Below are 20,093 nucleotides of genomic sequence, written 5' to 3'. Positions count from 1 at the left end.
GGCTTGGGGGGGTGAGGACCCCCTGAAGACTTAGGAGGAAATTGGTTAAACTGCTCTCAGAGCATCTTGGTTCCAAGACCACCTGTACTGGGTCGCTTGCTTGAGTGTGTGGTCAAGTTGTCCCCACCTGGCAGGGGTTAGAGGAGTCATGGAAGTTGCTGGTGAGTGCAGAGGGCACTGGACAGACCCCCAAGAGTCCCATAGCTTTGTCTGCCTGGATATTCTTAAAACTCATTGGCCAGGCCAGGTGCAGTGGCTCACGCCTGTAATCCCAGCACTTTGGGAGGCCGAGGCGGGCGGATCACTTGAGGTCAGGAGTTTGAGACCAGCCTGGCCAACACAGTGAAACCCTGTCTCTACTAAACATACAAAAATTAGCTGGGTGTTGTGGTAGTCCCAGCTACTTGGGAGACTGAGGTAGGAGAATCACTTGAACCCAGAAGCAAAGGTTGCAGTGAGCCGAGATCACGCCACTGTACTCCAGCCTGAGCGATAAGACTGAAGGGAAGTTCAGGCTGGCCTCGGCGGCCATGGTGAGGCTCTCACTGCATGCTATGTAGTTTTGGCTTTACATTTTTACTTCCATCTTCCTCACCGTGAAGCTGTCCTGCATCCTACCCCATTCCAATCCTGTGCTTACTGCATCCATTCGTTCATTCATTCATCAAAAATATCTGATTGATTGGGCATGGTGGCTCATGCCTATAATCTCGAAAAAAAAAAAAAACCATTAGCCAGGCCAGGCCAGCCATGCCCTGAACCTCGACAGAGCCGCTCCCTTGCTGCTTCTCCCCAGTTACTTATGTCAACTGTAGTTATCTGCGGCTCACTGAATGACAGTTCAGTATCATTCTGAGTGTCTGCGAGGGTAATGTGCACACAGCCATAGGCAGTCTAGACCCATGATGTCCCAAGACGGGCTTTCAACCCTTACACCTTTCTCTTCCTTTAGGTTTGAAGGTCTGGATCCAAGTCAGGGTCTGACCAATCTTAGCTGTGTGTCCTCAGAAATGTCAGTTTGCTTCTTGGAGCCTCAGTGTTTCCATCTGTAAAATGAGAGTGTTGGACTCACTGATCTAGACGACAGTGACCATGTCATTTACTGTCCCTCTTGGGATGCTCCACAGCGAAAGGGAGCAAGACACGGACTGTCCCAGCAGAGTGGGACGTATGCGCACCCTATGATAGGACTCTTCCTGCCTCCGAAAGACCCCTTTCTTTTTTTTTTTTTTTTGAGACGGAGTCTCGCTCTGTCGCCCAGGCTGGAGTGCAGTGGCGCAATCTCGGCTCACGAAAGCCCCCTTTCATTTGTGTTTCTGGTTCCAAGGACCCGACCGTGGATCCTCTCCTAGAGTCCCCTCGTGTCGAGGGAAGAGGCCGCTCAGGCCATCCTGGAGGCCAACAAGGACTGGCACGGCCTTTCTATCGGAACAGGGGGCACACCCGGGCAACCCTCCCGCTCTCTGTGAAATGTTGTCCCAGGATGATCTAATTTGTGGCAACGAGGGCTGCTGGGGTTTATGTTTTGAAACATTATGGATGTGAGTGCCTCCAAAGCTCCACTGGGTGATAAGAAAGTCCCTTTCCTCTTTTTTAACAGGGAGACTACGAGGGTGAAAACGTGGAGTTCAATGACAGAAAAGTAAGTTGATGGAGCGGAGCAGGAGGCGGCTCTGTCGAGGCTGCAGGTATTCTGGGGCGGGGGTGGGCCTGCAGCTGGACCGAGGACTCGCTGGCCTCCAGGGCCTCCCCAGGGCGCTCGCTGCAGGGGGCTGAGCAGCGGGTGTCCCCTCTCGCCGTTTCAGGAGAAAAGTCCCTGAGCTTTGTGTGGCTGGTTTGTTTTCCTCTTTCTGATTCTCAAAAGTGCCCTCGGCAGGTGGCTGTGAGCATGGGAAAGGGAAAGCCGTCCTCCCGGAGCCCACTCCTCACACGCTGTCCTTCCCTTATCTTCTCAGGACAATCTGAACTGTGCCTGGGCCTCCAGCAGTCCTTGCTGGCACATGGCCTAATCCCACAGGGCTCCCAGGCAAATAAACTTGGGAACCACTGAGACCAGGTGCACAGAGAACAATGGCCCCCAGCAGCGCGTTGGGGAAACCTGTTTGATGGTGGTCAGTGAAGCGTTTCTCAAATGTACCTCACCTGGAACCCTTTTAAATGGAAGAGTTGTCGAGTTAGTGTTCCAGGGAACACAGTTTGGGAAACACTGGGTGACCCCTTTATTCTTTTTTTTGGTGGGGGGGGGATGGAGTCTCACTCTGTCACCCAGGCTGGAGTACAATGGCGCAATCTCGGCTCTCTGCAGCCTCTGCCTCCTGGTTCAAGTGATTCTCCTGCCTCAGCCTCCAGAGTAGCTGGGATTACAGGTGCCTGCCAGCACACCCGGCTAATTTTTGTATTTTTAGTAGAGACGGGCTTTCGCCATGTTGGCCAGGCTGGTCTTGAACTCCTGGTCTCAAGTGATCCACCCGCCTCGGCCTCCCAAAGTGCTGGAATTACAAGCGTGAGTCACCGCACCCAGCCAGCCCCTTTATTCTTTAGTGGCTGTTGCTAATCCCTTACTCCCCAAAGTGTCGGTCCCCACCCTCTGCCCCTCGCTCTGAGCATGGGAACTCCACCCTTCCCACCCAGGCTCCCCAGGAAGCTCTGCTCCTCTACCATGCCCCCCAAAAGAACATGTCCCCACCACAGCCATTTGCTCTTCCCTTCTGCCCCATGGGCCCACACCGGATACCAGCCTTCCCCTCAGGTCTCCACGTCAGCCTCTGCTCCCCAAACGTGCCCAGCCTTCCCTCCCGGGAAGCAGTCCTTCCTAGACCTTGCCTCAACTGCTGGTCCTTCCGCAGGTGGTGGGCAGAGATGCTTCCCTGACAACCTCACAATAGTGGCCTTGTCCCAATTCCCAGGGGCCAGGACCTCTGTGTATGGAACGTTCCTCCTTTCAGCCTCCCCCCACAGGCCCCCATACATGTTTTTAAATCTTTGGTACTTGATACAGCTTGCCTGCCCGGGAGTCCAGATGAAGATGCTATCTAACTTAGCACAAAAATTACATATTTGGTTATTTTTAGTGTAACATCTGGCATCGTCTGAGACCCCATGACTTGCAGAACTCCCCACCCCGATCCTGTTGGAAAAGGAACATCCCCTCCACAGGCCTGTCCTGACCAATTCCAGCCTCAGAGTCCAGCCCCCTTCATTCCTCCGCACCCCTCTGGCGCTTAGCAGATGCCTATCCTCCCCCTAAAGATGCTTCTTCCATGGATACCAGCAGTTCCTTTCTGGCTGAATTCAGTTCTCTGGGTCACAGGCCCCTGAACCCTACCCCCTCCTCCCCCTCCTCCATTCTCAAGCCACACTGGCTGCTTTTCTAATCTCAGGATTGCTTGGCTGATGGTCACATCAGTGCCAGGACTAGCTCATTCAGTTACTTATTCATTCAAGAAATACTTACTGTGCACTACTGTGTGCCAGGCTCAGCAAACACAATGTGGGTTTGTCCAGGCCCAGCTGTTTACCTGGAATGCTTCCCACTCCCCATTTAATTTTAGGTCCTAGCAGTGGATACAATGCCTGGCCCATGGGGGTAGTCAGGGAGTAATGAATGACAGTTTGGTGGATGAGTGGATTAAGGGATGATAAATGGATGGATAGAGATGGAGATGGATAAGTGTATAATGGATAAATGGATGGAGGGATGGAGGGATGGATGGATGGATGGATGGATGGATGCATAAATTACAGATGAGCGAATGGGTGGATGGATGAATAGATGATTGATGGGCGGGTGGGTGGACGAATGGATAGTGGAGAGATGAATGACGGTTGATGGATGAGTGGGTGGGTGGATGGGTGAATGGGTGGATAGACAGATGGATGGTTGATGGATGGGTAGGTGTGTGGGTGGATGGATGGATGGATGCTGAAGAGATGAATGATAGATGATGAGTGGGTGGGTGGATGGGCAGCTGATGGAAGGATGAATGATGGATGATAGGTGGGTGAGCAGATAGGTGGATGGATGGATGCTGGAGGGATGAATAATCAATGATGGATGGATGGATGATAGGTAGGTGGGTGAATGGGTAGATGGGTGGATGGATGCTGGAAGAATGGATGATGGATGATGGGTGGGTGGGTGGATGGATGGATGCTGGAGGAATGAATGATGGATGATGGGTGGGTGGATGGATGATGGAAGGATGAAGGATGGATGAAGGGTGGGTGGATGAATGATGGATGGATGGTTGGATGGATGATAGGTGGGTGGGTAGGTGAATGGATGGATGCCTGAGGGATGAATAATTAATATGGATGGATGGATGGCCATTGGAAAGATGAATGATGGATGCTGGAGGAACGAATGATGGATGATGGGTGGGTGGATGGGTGGATGGATGGATGGATGGATGGATGAATGGATGGATGAGTCCTGGAGGAATTAATGATGGATGATGGGTGGATGGGTGGATGATGGAAGGATGAATGATAGATGATGTGTTGGTGGGTGGGTAGGTGAATGGATGGATGCCGGAGGGATGAATAATTAATGATTTTTGGATGGGTGGCTGATGGAAGGATGAATGATGGATGCTGGAGGAATAAATGATGGCTGATGGGTGGGTGGATGGATGGATGGATGGATGGACAGGTGCTGGAGGAATGAATGATGGAGGATGGATGGATGGATGGATGGATGGATGGATGAATGGATGGATGGACGGGTGCTGGAGGAATGAATGATGGATGATGGGTGAATGGTGGATGATGGAATGATGAATGATGGATGATGGGTGGGTAGATAGATGATGGATGGATGGGTGGATGGATGATGGGTGGATGGGTAGGTGAATAGATGGATGCCAGAGGGATGAATAATTAATGATGGATGGATGCTGGAGGGATGAATGATGGATGCTGGAGGAATGAATGATGGATGATGGGTAGGTAGATGGATGATGGAAAGAAGAAAAGGAGGGAGGATTAGATGGGTGTTTGGGTTCTGACTCAGAGCTGCGGGGAACTCTGCATTCTGCTGCGATGGCTCCACATCACAGCCTGGCGCTGAGTTTTTGCCTTTCCAGTGACAGACCCCATGCCTTCTCCATTATTGTTCCCATCAGTGGCAGGAGCCCCGCGTGCCTGACCCTGGGTACCTCACAGGGCAGAAAGGAAAGTGCAGCCAAGGACATTTTCCTGTGCTGAGCTGGAGGGTGGGCAGAAGAGAGTGTAGGGAAGTTTAAGCAGGAGGCAGGTTTGGGCCACGGCAGGGCAGCCGTCACTCTCGGTCTGATCATGGGACCACAAACACGTAGGAGTACTTGAGAGTGAGCACCTTCCTCCAGGATCTTGGGCGAGTTCACACCCAACAGAACTAAACCCCGGGTGAGCAAGACACACCCCCAGAGTTGTCTTTGGATGTGCAGAAGGTATTCTGCTGAGCAGCTGCTGCCTCCTCCTGCCAAGGCACTGGAAGAGTAGGACCACCTGGGCCCTGTGGGGGAGCGGGGTGGCTTGGGTTGTGGGGGATTGACTCCAGGTGTGGACTGAGGTCTGCTGCATCCCTGGTCCGGACTGGGAGCCACAGAGCCCAACATGTCATTCATCCATCCATTTATCCATTCATTCAACAGTCACTTACTGAAAACCCACAGGCCCTGTTGGAGGCATGGAGGGTGAGAAGGACCAGACAAACCTGGTCCCTCTGGTGCCTCTGTTCTAGAGGCAAAGGCAAGGGGCAATGATGTACACCAATTAAAGACTGCATCCATGTCACCAAGGGCCGGCGGCAGCCATGTGAGTCCTGGCAGGGGGTTTCGACAAGAGAGACGCCTGAGGGTTTTTGGGATCCCTCCAGGGTCCGGATGCTGGAAGGCTCCCAGGTCACAGTGACTGAAGCCACCTGGCTGGCCTGGTTCTCCAGTCCACAGCCCCCATGCCTGGACACCCCCCTGCCCGCTCACCGGGGCTAAGGTGCCACCTTGGAGTCCTTCCAGCACTAACAGTGGAGTCTTTAGTTGGATTTCTTTGCCTTGACGGTGCAGAGTGATTGATGTCGCCTCTTGGCAGGAAGAAAAGTCCACCGAGGTCAAGTGGTTTATGTAGAAAGCTGGGGGTGGGCCCCCTCCACGTGTCTGTCAGAAGATGGTGGGAACCACTGAGGGCAGGTCCTTCCTCCCCCGGTGCAGAACTGTGTCCTTTCTCCCTGTCCCTGTCTCGTTCCCTCCCTTCTGTCCCCATCTCCCTCCCTCACCTCTCTCTCCATCTCTCTATCTCTGTCTCTCCATCTGCCTCTGTCTCTCTCTCCCTCTCCTCCACCTCTCTCTATCTCTCTCCCTCTCCTCCACCTCTCTCTATCTCTCTCCCTGCATCCCTTCTTCTCTCTGTCACTGTCTCTCCATCTGTCTCTGTCTCTTTCCCTCGCCCCCACCTTTCTCTTGTCTCTGTCTCAGTCTCTCTCCCTCTTTTCCTCCCTCCCCCTTCTCTCTCTCTCTGTCTCTGTCTCTGCATCTGTCTCTGTCTCTCTCTCCTTCTCCCCTACCTCTCTCTGCCTCTCCCTCTGCCTCCTTCCTTCTCTCTCTGTCTCTCTCTCCCTCTCCCCACCTCTCTCTGTCTCTCTCCCTGCCTCTCTTCTTCTCTCTGTCTCTCCATCTGTCTCCGTCTCTGTCTGTCTCTCCCTCTCCCCCACCTCTCTCTGTCTCTGACTCTCCATCTGTCTCTGTCTCTTTCCCTCTTTCCCTCTCCCCTACCTTTCTCTGTCTCTCTCCCTGCTTCTCTCCTTCTATCTCTGTCTCTCTCTCCCTCTCCCCCACCTCTCTCTGTCTCTGTCTCTCCATCTGTCTCTGTATCTCTCTCCCTCCCCCCTACTTCTCTCTGTCTCTTTCCCTGCCTCCCTCCTTCTCTCTCTGTCTCTCCGTCTGTCTCTGTCTCTCCCTCTTCCTCCTTCTGTCTCTCTGTCCCCTCCCTCCCTCCTCCTCCCTCTCTGCCGCATCTTCCACCTATCTATGGCATAAATCAGCGGCTTGACTCTAGGTGAGGGGAGGAAGCTGCCCAGGTCAGCGATGGCTGCTTTGCTTTTGCAGAGGTGCAGCTCTGCTTCATCAAGGCTTGCTGGCCGAGGCCTCCCTATGTACACAGTGAAACTGTGGCCTTTTCATCGTTATCTGCCTAAGAAAACACACTGATGCAGAACCACCCTGTACCTTCTGCACATCATGAACTCACAGGAGCCCATCTGCCTTCTCTCCACGCCCTGGGAGGAGAGATCGCATCCTTCAGTGTAAAGGAGGAGACAGGGATGGGGGAAGGGGTCTGCCCAGGACTCTGGATTCGGGGGTGGGGGAACCTGCCCAGGGCCGCAGACAAGTCACAAGCCCCTCCATAGCCATGCTCAGCTGCAGGTGAGGCTGGTGGCTTTGAGGCGCTGTGCAGCAGCAGACGGCCCCTCTGGATTTCAGAAACACGCCCTCCACCTGTGACTTTGGGTGGGGGCAGCCGTGGGTACACCTGCGCTGTTTCCCCTCCCTGTTTGTCAGTGGGGGGGTCTCTATAGTGCACAACCCCAGTGTTACCCCAGACGAGACGTTCAGGCACGCGAGGCTATGTCAGCTGTGGAGACGGCTCACACTCACTTCCCGCCCTCCAGACACTGGGAGGAGTTACGGAGGCTCCAAGGGGTTCCCTCGTCCCCCAGCTGTGATCTTGACTCTGAGTTTGGGAGGCAGCTTGACCCCAGAATGGGCTCTGAACTGAGGAGGAGGGCAGCTGCCCTGCCTCTGGCTGCTGGTGGGCAGCTGCTCTGTCCCGGGACAGCCTCTGGGCCCCTCGCAGCACCTGCATCCTGCCTTCCCTGAGTGTGGCCCTGTCGCTGGGCTTTGAGTTGAGGTCTGTAAAGCGTTAACCACCCACACGCGTGGGTTTATTTTATTTTATTTTTTTACCAGCAGTCCTAACCCGGCGTCTTCCTCAGGACATCCTCTGCATGTTCACACAAGGCTTCCAATCCACCAAACTCATTACCGTCCCTGCCCAAAGCCTGGGGGGGTAACAGGGTGTGTGTGTCAATTTCATTTATTTCACGAAGCACTGTTAATCAGACAGCCCATCTCAGGAGATAAACCTCGAGTATCTTTGCATCCCGTGAGAGTTTTTAAAATTTCGCCACTGGTATTTCTCTGCTCAAAACCCTGGTGGTTTTGTGCCCTTTATAAAGAATGGTTTGGTGTCTGACGGGGACGACCAAAAACCCTAAAGGTGAGAAGCCGTACAGCGTCCGGCCCATTTAGGTCAATTCCAGGTCAAATCACGAAGAGTTCACATTCCATAACCTGCCAGAAGCTTCTTTTCCATCCCCACGTTCACCTACAAAGGGAGGCTCTTGCTTGCACACAGCCCAGTCTCAGGAAGTGTTTGTGGGATGAATGAATCATGTCACGGAGGCTCAGTCCCCACTGCTGCGTTCCAAGGAGCAACCTCAGAGTGCCACATGGTCACCAACCCCACTGCTTCCTCCCCCTCAGCTCCTGTACGAAGAGTGGGCGTGTTACGGGGTCTTCTATAAGTACCAGCCCATCGACCTGGTCAGGTAAGAACGCGCCACAGCCTGCGGGAATCAAGTCCCTAGTCCGACGGCAGTTGGATAACGTCCGCCAACGTCCCTGCGGGTTTCTACCACTCTGAATATTCAGTACCTGGGAACGTGTTTGAACTCGAAGAGCTTGTGTAGGAAGACCCAAAATGTCCCTGCAAGGCTGAGAGCCTGGGCCAGCATTAGTTGAAGCAATTTATTCAAATTCCCTGGAGGGTGGGCCCTTTTTTGTCACATTTACCATCTCCTAAATTCACTGCCTGGCCTGGCCTCACTGGGCGGCTGGAGGGGTTTCCCGCTTTGAGATGTGGAGGGGAAGGAAAGAGCTGCCTCTGATGTGTAAGGATTTCTCCTCTCCCAAGAGGATCTCTGTCCCCACAGGGCAGGAAGGAGGGGCGGACCCGGTTAGGTAACCTGCCCACCAGAGCTCGGCTGGTAGAAATCCATTCAAGCCATCAAGGTGCCAACCACACTTAATATGAGGAGCAACTGGGTTTCTTGGAACCTCCCGGCTGAGGTGCTTTCCAGTCCTTACGCTGAACAGGATTTGGAATGGAGTCCACAGCCTCAGGGGAAGTACACCCACACCCACCGGCGTGGGCCATCACACACAGAAACGCACCCACCTTCCCGGGGCACCACAGAGAAGGGGGGGCCAGGCGTGGTTGCTCACACCTGTAATCCCGGCACTTTGGGAGGCTGAGGCAGGTGGATTACTTGAGGTCAGGAGTTTGAGACCAGCCTGGCCAACATGGTGAAACCCTGTCTCTATTCAAAATACAAAAGTTAGCTGGCAGTGGTGGTGCATGCCTGTAATCCCAGCTACTAGGGAGGCTGAGGCAGGAGAATTGCTTGAACCTGGGAGGCGGAGGTTGCAGTGAGCCGAGATTGCGCCACTGCACTCCAGCCTGGGTGACAGAGCAAGACTCCATCTCAAAAACAAATAAATAAAGAAATGCAATGGGTGTGATGGCGGGCACCTGTAATCCCAGCTACTTGGGAGGCTGAGGCAAGAGAATCTCTTGGACCCAAGAGGCAGAGGTTGCAGTGAGTCCAGATCGTGCCACTGCACTCCAGCCTGGGCAACAGGAGCAAAACTCCATCTCAAAAAAAAAAAAAAAAAAAAAGAGAAGAGGGGAGGGCTTCATAAAAGCAGAGAGCACCCCCAACCTGATGGGGTGGCCCAGGACCCCACTTTCTGCTTCTCAGATGAGAGAACCAGTGTCCCCGGTTTGAGTTGCTCCTTGCTGGGGAGGGCCCGGGGCATGTTTCCCTGCTACTATTGAATGACAGTGGGCTTGACTCTGCTTTGCTCCCCTGGTGTAGGAAGTACTTTGGGGAGAAGATTGGCCTGTACTTCGCCTGGCTGGGCGTGTACACCCAGATGCTCATCCCTGCCTCCATCGTGGGAATCATTGTCTTCCTGTACGGATGTGCCACCGTGGACGAAAACATCCCCAGGTAGGCAGCAGCCCCCCCACCACCCCGCGGCACACACCAGGGAACCCTCTCCTGCCATCCCAGCTGCACGATTCACTGGGACACTGGCCTGTCACTCCAATTCCTGTACACATGAAACCTCACGCCAAGCCACGAGCCGTCAGGAGGAAAGGACATGGTTCGAAGCCGTCTAGGAGTCTGGGTGCCCTTCTCAGGCCCATCTATGCTAGGCTATGTTTTATTGTTAAGAGAAAGGCATAAAACAAACATCTGACCATTTTCATTCTTTGAAGGTTGTTATGGTTTGCTCGTTCCTTTTCACTGTTGGTCATTATGTGACAAGAAAGTTCTCTGTTTCCTTGTGTGCCCGGGAGGTGAGACATGGATGCCAGAGGCCTCAGTGCAGGCTGGTGCTCGTGGGAGGTGAAACTTGGATGCTAGTGGCCTCGGTGCAGGCTGGCACTTGCAGGAGGTGAGACAAGAATGCTAGAGGCCTTGGTGCAGGCTGGCGCTTGCGGGAGGTGAGACATGAACACTAGTGGCCTCAGTGCAGGCTGGCACTTGCAGGAGGTGAGACATGAATGGTAGAGGCCTTGGTGCAGGCTGGCACTCGCGGGAGATGAGACGTAAACGCTAGAGGCCTTGGTGCAGGCTGGCACACTTGCAGGAGGTGAGACGTGAACGCTAGAGGCCTTGGTGCAGGCTGGCACTCGTGGGAGGTGAGACATGAATGCCAGAGGCCTCAGTGCAGACTGGTGCTCCCAGGAGGTGAGACATGAACACTAGTGGCCTCGGTGCAGCCTGGCGCTTGCAGGAGGTGAGACATGAATGCCAGAGGCCGCAGTGCAGGCTGGCACTTGTGGGCTGTACAGTAGGTTCCACCTGCCCAGCTTCCTAAGGCTACCTGCAGCCCCGGGAAATCCTGCAGGAACTGTACCATCGGGGAGGATTGCCTCCCACAGCACAGGCAGGCATCTGAATGTAGATCCGACGTGCCTTCTGCTGTTCACCAAGGGTATGTCAGACGTCAGGGAGCTCAGAAAAGAAGGCCCAGACCTGAGACAGCTGAGCCTCGCTCAGAGGCCCAGCCCCCCCCCCCCCCCCCCCGTGACTCCAGAACAAGAGTCCAGTTTTGCCTGGTGCGGTGGCTCATGCCTGTAATCCCAACACGTTGGGAGGCTAAGGTTGGAGGATCCCTTGAGCCCGGGAGGTCGAGGCCACAGTGAGCCATGGTCTTACCACTGCACTACAGCCTGGGAAACAGAGTGAGGCCCTATAGCCAAAAAAAAAAAGAGTCAAGTTTTGAGAAGCTCAGCCTCACTGCGCAGAGCCCCTCTGGTGCTTTTGTAGCTGTTTCTTAGATCTCCTGACACGAACCTAAGGACAATTCCAGGCTCCCAACCTCTGGCAGGGTCTCTACGTCGACAGGCGGCGCCTTCAGTGTGCAAATTGCTCCACCAAGAAATTGACTGTCAAGGGAAATTTGGGCTGGCCCTGCCCTGCAGGGGCTCAAAGTCTCAGAAAAGTCCAAAATGTTAGTCTGGTTATTTTTCAAACCACTCCCGCCAAGTATCTCTAAAGCAGAGCTATAGTTTGGAAAATGTATCAACTGAGCCTGTCTGTAAAGATGCAATCAGTCTTAGCTAGGAAGGAAACTGGCTCTTAGCGGCACACAAAGACCATATCTGGTCAATTTGTGTTTAAATGATGTTTTGATACATGAATAACACCTAAAATATTCCACCCACCCGGAATCAAAGCTCTGAGGAATCTGGCTTCTCTCCCCTTCGGTGCTATTTGGTCCTAGGCAGGAGAAAGGGTGTCCCTTTGTGAATATGATACGAGGTCCTGGGCACTTGGGTTTGGTTGTGGTAAAGATCAAGGTAGCCCAGATTTGGTGGGGAGTGTAAGGCTGGCTTTAGGCTAACAGCTCAAAGCCAGAGGGAAATGGTGAGTGCAAGGTGGGGATTCTCCCCATGACGTCCTGGAGGAAGCCTGGGGGACCTCCATCTTCCTTCCTTCCTGCCTTTGGAGGGTGGCCTCAGCAGGGAGGCTCAGCCAGCCCAGGGGTTGGTCATGCCAGCTCGGCCCTTCCACCAAATGGTCAGAAATGCAAACAGCAGTTACTCAGGATTCAACCACTGTGGGCGGAGACGAGGCCAAAGCCAAGACCTCTGCCCAGCAGGTGACCTGGAGCGAAGCAGGAGGTGCGTGCTTCCTGCAGCTTCCGCCCCATCCCCACCAAGCTTGCAGGGAAGCCGGTGCTCAGCGTGGAGCCGCCTGCCGCCCTTGCACTTCCAGTCCTCCCTGAAGAAGAGAGCTTCCTGCTCTTTGTATTTTGGCTAAAGGCGGTGAAGTGAGAGGCGGAGGGGGATTTAAAGCCATCAGAAAAAGGCTTCTTGTTGGGCTGATGGTGTTTGTGCTAGAAGCTGAGGGGGGCAGGGAGGAGAGCCCAGGAGAGCCGTAGGGCTCATGGGCAGGCCGTTGGTATACACCTCGGCCTCCCTGTCCCCAGTCCCACCGCCGGCGACTCCAGGCCACCCTCAGGCCAGGTGGTCACTGTGGCCTGGGCCACATGCTGGCGGTGACGGGGGTGGCCTTCCACGTGCCTGTTCTCTGGGAGAGGAGCTCATGTTGTGCCCAACTGGGGACGTCCTGCCCCCACCCCCCAACACTCTGCTTTCCTCTGACCTCGAGAGGCCCTCAGGAGAGAGGAGGCTGAGTGAGGGGCACAAGATGAACCCCGAAAGGCTGGCTCCTGGCTTAGGTTTAGAACTCACTGCTGCTGCAAGGCACTTGGCTATTGCATGATGATGACAACAGCATTGATGACCACATGATGGCTGAGGTGTGCCAGGCACTGTTCCAAGGGCCACACTCGTACTAGTTGTTGGTTGTTTAATCCTCCTGATAACCTATTAACACGGCTTCTCTTCACTATCAGCTACCCCATTCTGCAGCCGGGAAAACTAAGGCCACATGGACCACAAAATGCAAGAGCTGAAATACAAACCCAGAGCTAGCTAACCACAGAGTGCAGGTTCTCCCACCACCTGTGTGTGCCTGCCCTGCCCACCCCCCCGACCCCTGCTCCCATGTGCACACGCGCGCGCACACACACACACACACACACTTCCTCCCTGCTTCAGGCCATGGCCATGGCTTCAGTGAATCGTTCTTAACCTACCCATCTTTTGAGCCTGGAACATGCAGTACCTACACCACTCTGTCACCCAGGCTGGAGTGCAGTGGTGCGATCTCGGCTCACTGCAACCTCCACCTCCCGGGTTCAAGCGATTCTCCTGCCTCACCTTCCTGAGTAGCTGGGATTACAGGCGCCCACCATCACGCCCGGATACTTCTTGTATTTTTAGTAGAGACGGGATTTCACCGTGTTGGCCAGGCTGATCTCAAACTCCTGACCTGGAGTGATCTGCCCGCCTGGGCCTCCCAGTGCTGGGATTACAGGTGTAAGCCACCGTGCCTGACCCTACACCACTTTTTAATAAATGTTTAGGGACAGTACCCGAAGGAAGAGAATTGAACCAGAATGCCCATGATGCTAGGCACGGAGGAGGCCCCCCAGAGCCTTGCAGGGGACGTTTATGAAGTACCAGCGGCCGTGGACTAGCCATGATTCTGTGTATAAGTTCGGTGTATCCAGAAAGTCAAAATAAGTTCGGTGTATCCAGAAAGTCAAAAAACAAACACCTCTTCAGCGTCCTCCCGGATAACCCTCTGACCCAACCAGCCAGGGTGTGTGTTTAGAGCCCGGAACCTTGTCCAAGGCAGCAGAAAGGAGAAAGTTCAAAGCGGCCCAGAGCGGGAAGGACCTTATTCTGACCCCTCCTCGTTTTCCAGAAAGAAAAACTGAATCTGAGGCTGAAGGACTTGGCCAGGGTCACAGAGGGTTTGAGTAGCCAACTGAGGGCCCAGTTCAGGCCACCCATCTTCCGCAGGGAGCCCCCCACGGCCCTTGAGCAGTAGAGGAGAGCCGTGCAGTGCTCGGGCTTTGAAGACAGAGACCAGGATTCCATTCTCACTCTGCCGTGTGGCCCTGAACAAGTTACTTCCCCTTTCTGGGCTCTGGGATTGCAACGGTCCCCAGTGCTGGTCCAGGCGAGGTGGAACATCTGTGCCGGCCAATAATGAGGCTCCTGCTCGCGCCGCCGATAGGCTGGAAGTATTGGTATTTTCTAATATTAGTGGGAGTGAGTCAGTGCTGGGGACGAGGCACAGAGATGGGTCTCGGGCATCACGAAGATCCTTTCTCCTGGCCGCAGTGGTTGAGATCTGGTCCCTGGCTTGCCTGTGCTCAGCGAAGCAGCTGCCTGCACTGAGCAGGACCATCGTCCCCGCCAGGGCCCCCTTGCTTCCCAAGTGAGCCTACAGGGTGGGCCTCTGCTGCGCCAGGCAGCTGGGGACCTATTCCTCCCAGCCCAGCCCCTAGTCTGCCAGAGAGGAGTCCTGGGGTCCCCGTTTCTCTACCTCATGTGTCCAGAGCACCCAGGCCACGTCCAAGGCAGCCGCCCCACCAGGCGGATGGAGATGCTGTGTGAACCGCACGTAGACGGTGCCTGGCACAGAGCAAGGACCCTCGTCATCTCACTGTTTTCCAGGACCTTATAACATAAAGACCTGGCTAGCATTTGCTATTGGCACAAGGCTTGCTGATTAGATGGGGGCAGGCTGGGGACTCTGCCTCTCCTAGAAGTGGCTGGAGGACAGGCTGCAGAGGCTTCTGCCTCAGGGTCACCCCAGGGGTGAATGTTCCGGGGCCCATCTACCACAAAACAGGCCTGGGTGGGTCCACCTCCAGGGCCGGCAACAGAGGTTGCAGGGCCCCATACAAGAGGAAAATACAGGTCCCTAGTTCAAAAATCATTGTGTGTGTATGTGTGTGTATGTGTGTGTGTATGTGTGTATGTGTATGTGTGTGTGTATGGTGTATGTGTGTTTGTGTGTGTGTATGTGTGTATGCTGTGTGTGTGTGTGTATGGTGTATGTGTGTTTGTGTGTGTGTGTATGTGTGTGTGTGTATGTGTATCTGTGTGTGTATGTGTATCTGTGTGTGTATGGTGTGTGTTTGTGTGTGTGTGTGTATGTGTGTATGCTCTGTGTGTGTGTGTGTATGGTGTATGTGTGTATGTGTATGTGTGTATGCTGTGTGTGTGTGTATGGTGTATGTGTGTTTGTGTGTGTGTATGTGTGTGTGTATGTGTATCTGTGTGTGTATGGTGTATGTGTGTTTGTGTGTGTGTATCCTGTGTGTGTGTGTGTGTATGTGTGTATGGTGTATGTGTGTATGTGTATGTGTATGTGTGTATGCTGTGTGTGTGTGTGTGTGTGTGTGTGTGTGTGTGTGTGTTGAGATGGAGTCTCGCTCTGTTACCCAGGCTGGAGTGCAGTGACATGATCTCGACTCACTGCAACCTCTGCCTCCAGGGTTCAAGTGATTCTTCTGCCTCAGCCTCCCAAGTAGCTGGGATTACAGGCACGTGCCACCACACCCGGCTAATTTTTGTATTTTTAGTAGAGACGGGGGTTTCACCATATTGGCCAGGCTGGTCTCGAACCCCTGACCTCAGGTGATCCGCCTGTCTTTGCCTTCCAAAGTACTGGGATTACAGGCGTGAGCCACAGCATCCGGCCCATTGTGTGTTTTAAGACAGCAACAGGGGAGCGTTAAACCAAGCATGAGGCCCTGCTGAGCTCAGGGCCAGTGCAACAGCATGGGTCACACGCCTGTGAAGCTGCCCTGGATGACAAGGAGGGACAGGGCATGGCTAAGTACCCGGTCTATGTCCACCACGGCAGGGACCTGGGGGACCCTCACCAACCCCCAGCTCGGGCCAAGCGCTTTCTCCCAGGCCAGCTCGCCACCCAGGAGGCTCTCCATCCACGCAGCCTGGCAAGGCGATTCCAGGGCTGCCTCTTTCTTGCAGCATGGAGATGTGTGACCAGAGACAAAATATCACCATGTGCCCACTTTGCGACAAGACCTGCAGCTACTGGAAGATGAGCTCAGCCTGCGCCACGGCCCGTGCCAGCCACCTCTTCGACAACCCCGCCACCGTCTTCTTCTCTGTCTTCATGGCCCTCTGGGGTAAGCAGAGCTCCAGAGCACTGGGTTTTTGGGCGGTGGTGAGTCTGAGTGGCACCTACGCTGCTTCTGTCTGTCTTGGTGAAATCATCCTCAGGCAGGGGTTGTCAGGAAAAAACATAGGAGATGACCCCCGTTTTATGTTCAGGTTACTGGGGTCCACACTGCATCAGGAGAGACACACAGGTTCTCCTGACCCTGCCCAGAGTCTCTTAGGAAAAGCCTAGCAGGGACATTTTGCTCTGAGAAATCCTGACACCAAGGTGTGTTGGCCTGGGAAGGGCAGCTGATTTAGTGCAGGGAGGCCCGAGGGTCCTGCCTCCATCCCTGCTGCTGCTGGCGACCACCACACCCTGAAGGAAAGCTGACCTGGGCCAGGTCCCGGAGGCACCATCTCTCACTAGAGCCTGCAGCATCCCTGCAGGCTTCATGGACCCATTTACGGATAAGGAGGCAAAGGCCTAAGAGAGTTGGGAATCGCCAGGGGTCACTCAGCTCCTGATTGCCACTGGGCTGCACTGCCACCCAAATCTAAGGCACTGGGCTCCTCCAGGAAGATTCCCTAATCCCAGTCCTACTCGACACCTATCTTCAGCTTTTGGGGCTCGGGAGGTTGGGAAGTGGTGGCTGAATGCATTTCTACAGAGGTTTTGGGGGAGCAAGCAGGGCCGTTCTGTCCTCTGCAGCCCCATGTCACAGCCTGTGCCAGCTGGGCTTCAAGATGCCCACAGTGGGCAGCCTGTGCTGAGCCTGGCCCCATGCCGGGCAGTTAAGCCCCCATCCTTACCTGTGAGCTCCCACCTTGTAGGAGATGGAGCAGAGACGGCACAGGAGGGAATTCTGGAAGAGGTATGAGGCCCTTCAGCTGAGTTGACATGGGTGTGGGGGAGGGAGCATTTGTGGCAGAGAGACCAGGTGTAGAACAGAGGGGTCTCTTGGTCCCACCTCGCATCCCTGCTTGAGGCAGGCTCCCGGGGCCGGAATAGCGCCACCTCACCTGCAGCTCCACATGCTTGGCACTGCCCTGTGTGCTCCGTGGGTAGGCAAGGGGCAAACGCAGACTGAAAAGGCAATTGTGAGGACGGAGGCCAGCCAGGTGCGGGGCTCTGTGCGGCCCTCACCCGCCAGCGTGCTGGTCTTGGAGATCAGACCTAGGATTCAGTATGGTGCCCCATCACTAAGCAGGGCATTGGCTGGCATTGTCAAAGCCGTGCCAGCATCCTCTGTGGAGAGCACCGCAAAGTCAGGCCTGTGATTCCAGCTCAGCAGCCTCCTGACCAAGGGACAGCTGCTCGGGGGAGGCCGGAAACCTAGGGGAGGTTGGGAGGATGAAGGCGGAGCTGGGTCTCTGGTCTGCACAGAAGCACCCAGCAAGTTGGGCAGAGAGGGACTGAAGTGCTGGCACCCGGCTCCAAGTCCAGCGTGCTGCTCCCCTCTTCCTCTTTATGGCTCCTCAGTTCTCTCTAGCCCTGAGCCCTGTCCCTACACAGCTCAGCAGCCTCCTCCCCTGCTCCGGAGGCTGCATTCAGGGCTGGTGTTCCCTCCAACAGTGCATAAGAGAATTCCCCACGAGGCTGAGGAGGCTAAGGAAGCCGATGGGCTGTGGTTATCCTCACACTTGGTGCAGACATCCTGCAGCTGGGACTCAGGGTTTGACTCAGCCTGTGTGATTTGGGGGTGGGTGTGCACAGCAGAGCCAAGGGATGTATCAGGAGAGGTGAGGGAGGGGAAGTCTGGCCCACCCTCTGCAGCTCCTGCTCCAGCCTGGGCAGCTGGGCTGGGTCCTCTTGCCTCCGCTCACCCATCACATTCCGGAGACCCGGGACAGAGGCAGCCAGCTCTGAGCATGGGTGCTGGCGAGGGTGGGAGTTGGAGCTTCTCCACTTAGATGCTGTGTGGACGGCCACCTCCCTTAAGCCCCTCCTCACCCTGGAATCTTATTGGGCAGCTCCGTGTCCTTAGCAGAGTTCCCTCCACAGAGTCCTTGGCCCCGAGGCACCTCCCTGCAGCCCCCACCCTCTGTGTGCCCAGCTGGAAGGGCCCGGCTCCCGTGAGGGCTTCCTCCACGTGGTGGCCAGCAGCTCTGTTTCCTCATTTTGGTCCCCTGGGCCTGTGCGGCCACGGAGACCGTACTTCAGGTGGCCCATAGCAAGACCCACAAATAAGTGTGCCCCTGTAGCACTGAGTCCCCAAGCCGCTAGGAGACTGTTCAGTGCCACCTTCTGTGGTCAGCCCTGCTGCCCCGTGTGCATTTCTACAGCCCCCAGGGGCTCAGACTCCCCCTCTGCCAGTCCCCACCTCACTGCTCTGAACCTCAGCTTCCTCGTCTGCAGAATGGGGCTGCATGAGGATTAGAGGCGGCGGACATGAACTCTCAGCCAAGGCTTCGCACGTAGCTCACTCTAGATAGGTGGTCACTGCCGTCTTACAACGTTGGAGCATGTGAGAACCAAAGAAAACCTACACGAGAGTGTGCACGTGCCTGGTGTGTGGGAGGTACTCTTCGGTCCATGTGTACTGAGGGCGTGTGTCCCACCTACATGAGGGTGTGCACGCCTGGTGTGTGGGAGGTACTCATCGGCCCGTGTGTACTGAGGGCGTGTGTCCCACCTACATGAGAGTTTTGCACGCGCCTGGTGTATTACTCACCGGCCCATGTGTACTGAGGGCGTGTGTCCCGCCTACATGAGGGTGTGCACGTGCTTGGTGTATGGGAGGTACTCATCGGCCGGTGTGTACTGAGTGAAGTGTGTGTCCCACACTGTGCCGGGCCCCAGGGGAACCACAGGAAGCAAACCTGATGTATCTGGTGCTCTAAAAGCTGCAGCATCTGTTTCAAGAGAAGACCCCATAGGAAGGGTGCAGGGCTGTGGCAGGAGTTCCAGGTGCAGGGAGCAGGTGGGAGGGGCGTCAGAGCTTCCGGAGAGGTCAGCAAGGACTCGCTGAGAAGAGCTTAGTGCGCTTGCTCGGAGGAATCCGAGCCCAGTGCCGTTGGCTGCTGTGTCAAAGACGCTTTCCTGTCTTATGCTTGAGTCGGAGACCGCAAGTCTAACAGGGAACTCGCGCAGTGATTAAGAGAGGGGTGCCATAGTGGGGGCCTAACTCCAGGAAGGGTACCCATGGAGTCCCGCACCAATCAAAAGGTTTAAGTGCAAGGGAAGGAAGCCTGGGTACAGCATGGAAGTTGGCATCTTGTCTTAGGGGCCCGTGACCCTGAGAGTGAGTGTCGTAGGACCCTGTAGCCCCAGCGCCTCCCTCACCTCACCCTGGCCTCAGTCCTGAGTTAAATGAACATAGTCCTTTGGCCGATTTCACATTTAGGGCTTCTGCCTGGAGTTTGTTAGGGGGAGACGAGAGTCCCTCTGCTGAGGTTCGAAGGCTCGGCCAGGGCCCGTCATCCCCTGTGAGCAAGTGAGGGCCCAGGGAGAGCCAGGAGAGGCCTTTCCTGGTGAGGTCAGGTGCCTGCACTTGCCTGGAAGCCGCCCTCGGACTTGCTCATCTCCACCACACCGAGGTGTGGGCAGAGCAGTGTGAGGGGCAGGTCTTGAGTTCCTGAGACTCCAGTCACAGGTGGGGACAGACACGCGTAGAAATCAGCACAGCCTCGAGATAAATGCAATCGTTTCTCTTCGCGGACGAAGGCGTTCGATTTTCCAGGGGAGGCCTAGAATGGGAGCCGTGGGTCGGTAGCTCAGTGCAGGGAGTGAGTTCCAGCCATGAACAGTGAGACACGCTGAGCTGGGCTGGCCAGCGAAGGGGTGAGCGCCCCGTGCTGGGAAGCATTCAAGTTGAGTTTGGAGGACTTCTTGCTGGGGCTACTGCAGAGCACTGGGAGGTGATGTCTATGTGTGATCCAATGCCACATGGCTTGTGGGAAGATTCCTAGGCCTACAGCCCAGCTCTGGTTTTTCATTTGGGGATCAAACTGTATTGTAAATTTAGAATTATAAAAGTAGGATCAGC

General features: G+C 55.1%; 1 protein-coding gene across 5 annotated transcripts in view; it reads left to right on the top strand.

Annotated features, from left to right (window-relative positions):
* The window catches only part of ANO1 (anoctamin 1), a 195,119-nt gene that overhangs the window by 124,218 nt on the left and 50,808 nt on the right, over positions 1 to 20,093 (top strand). For all 5 annotated transcript variants that reach the window (XR_003115595.1, XM_025356116.1, XM_025356120.1 and 2 more), the window contains 4 exons: positions 1,601 to 1,642; positions 8,520 to 8,584; positions 9,914 to 10,048; positions 15,973 to 16,133. Coding sequence is in view for 4 of the 5 variants with exons in the window: in XM_025356116.1 (XP_025211901.1) it covers positions 1,601 to 1,642; positions 8,520 to 8,584; positions 9,914 to 10,048; positions 15,973 to 16,133 (403 nt within the window). In the remaining variant the exon portion in view is untranslated. The remainder of the gene's footprint in view (positions 1 to 1,600; positions 1,643 to 8,519; positions 8,585 to 9,913; positions 10,049 to 15,972; positions 16,134 to 20,093) is intronic.

Source organism: Theropithecus gelada, chromosome 14 (genome assembly GCF_003255815.1).
Source record: "Theropithecus gelada isolate Dixy chromosome 14, Tgel_1.0, whole genome shotgun sequence".
Taxonomy (NCBI): domain Eukaryota; kingdom Metazoa; phylum Chordata; class Mammalia; order Primates; family Cercopithecidae; genus Theropithecus; species Theropithecus gelada.
This window is presented reverse-complemented; position numbering and strand designations above follow the sequence as displayed.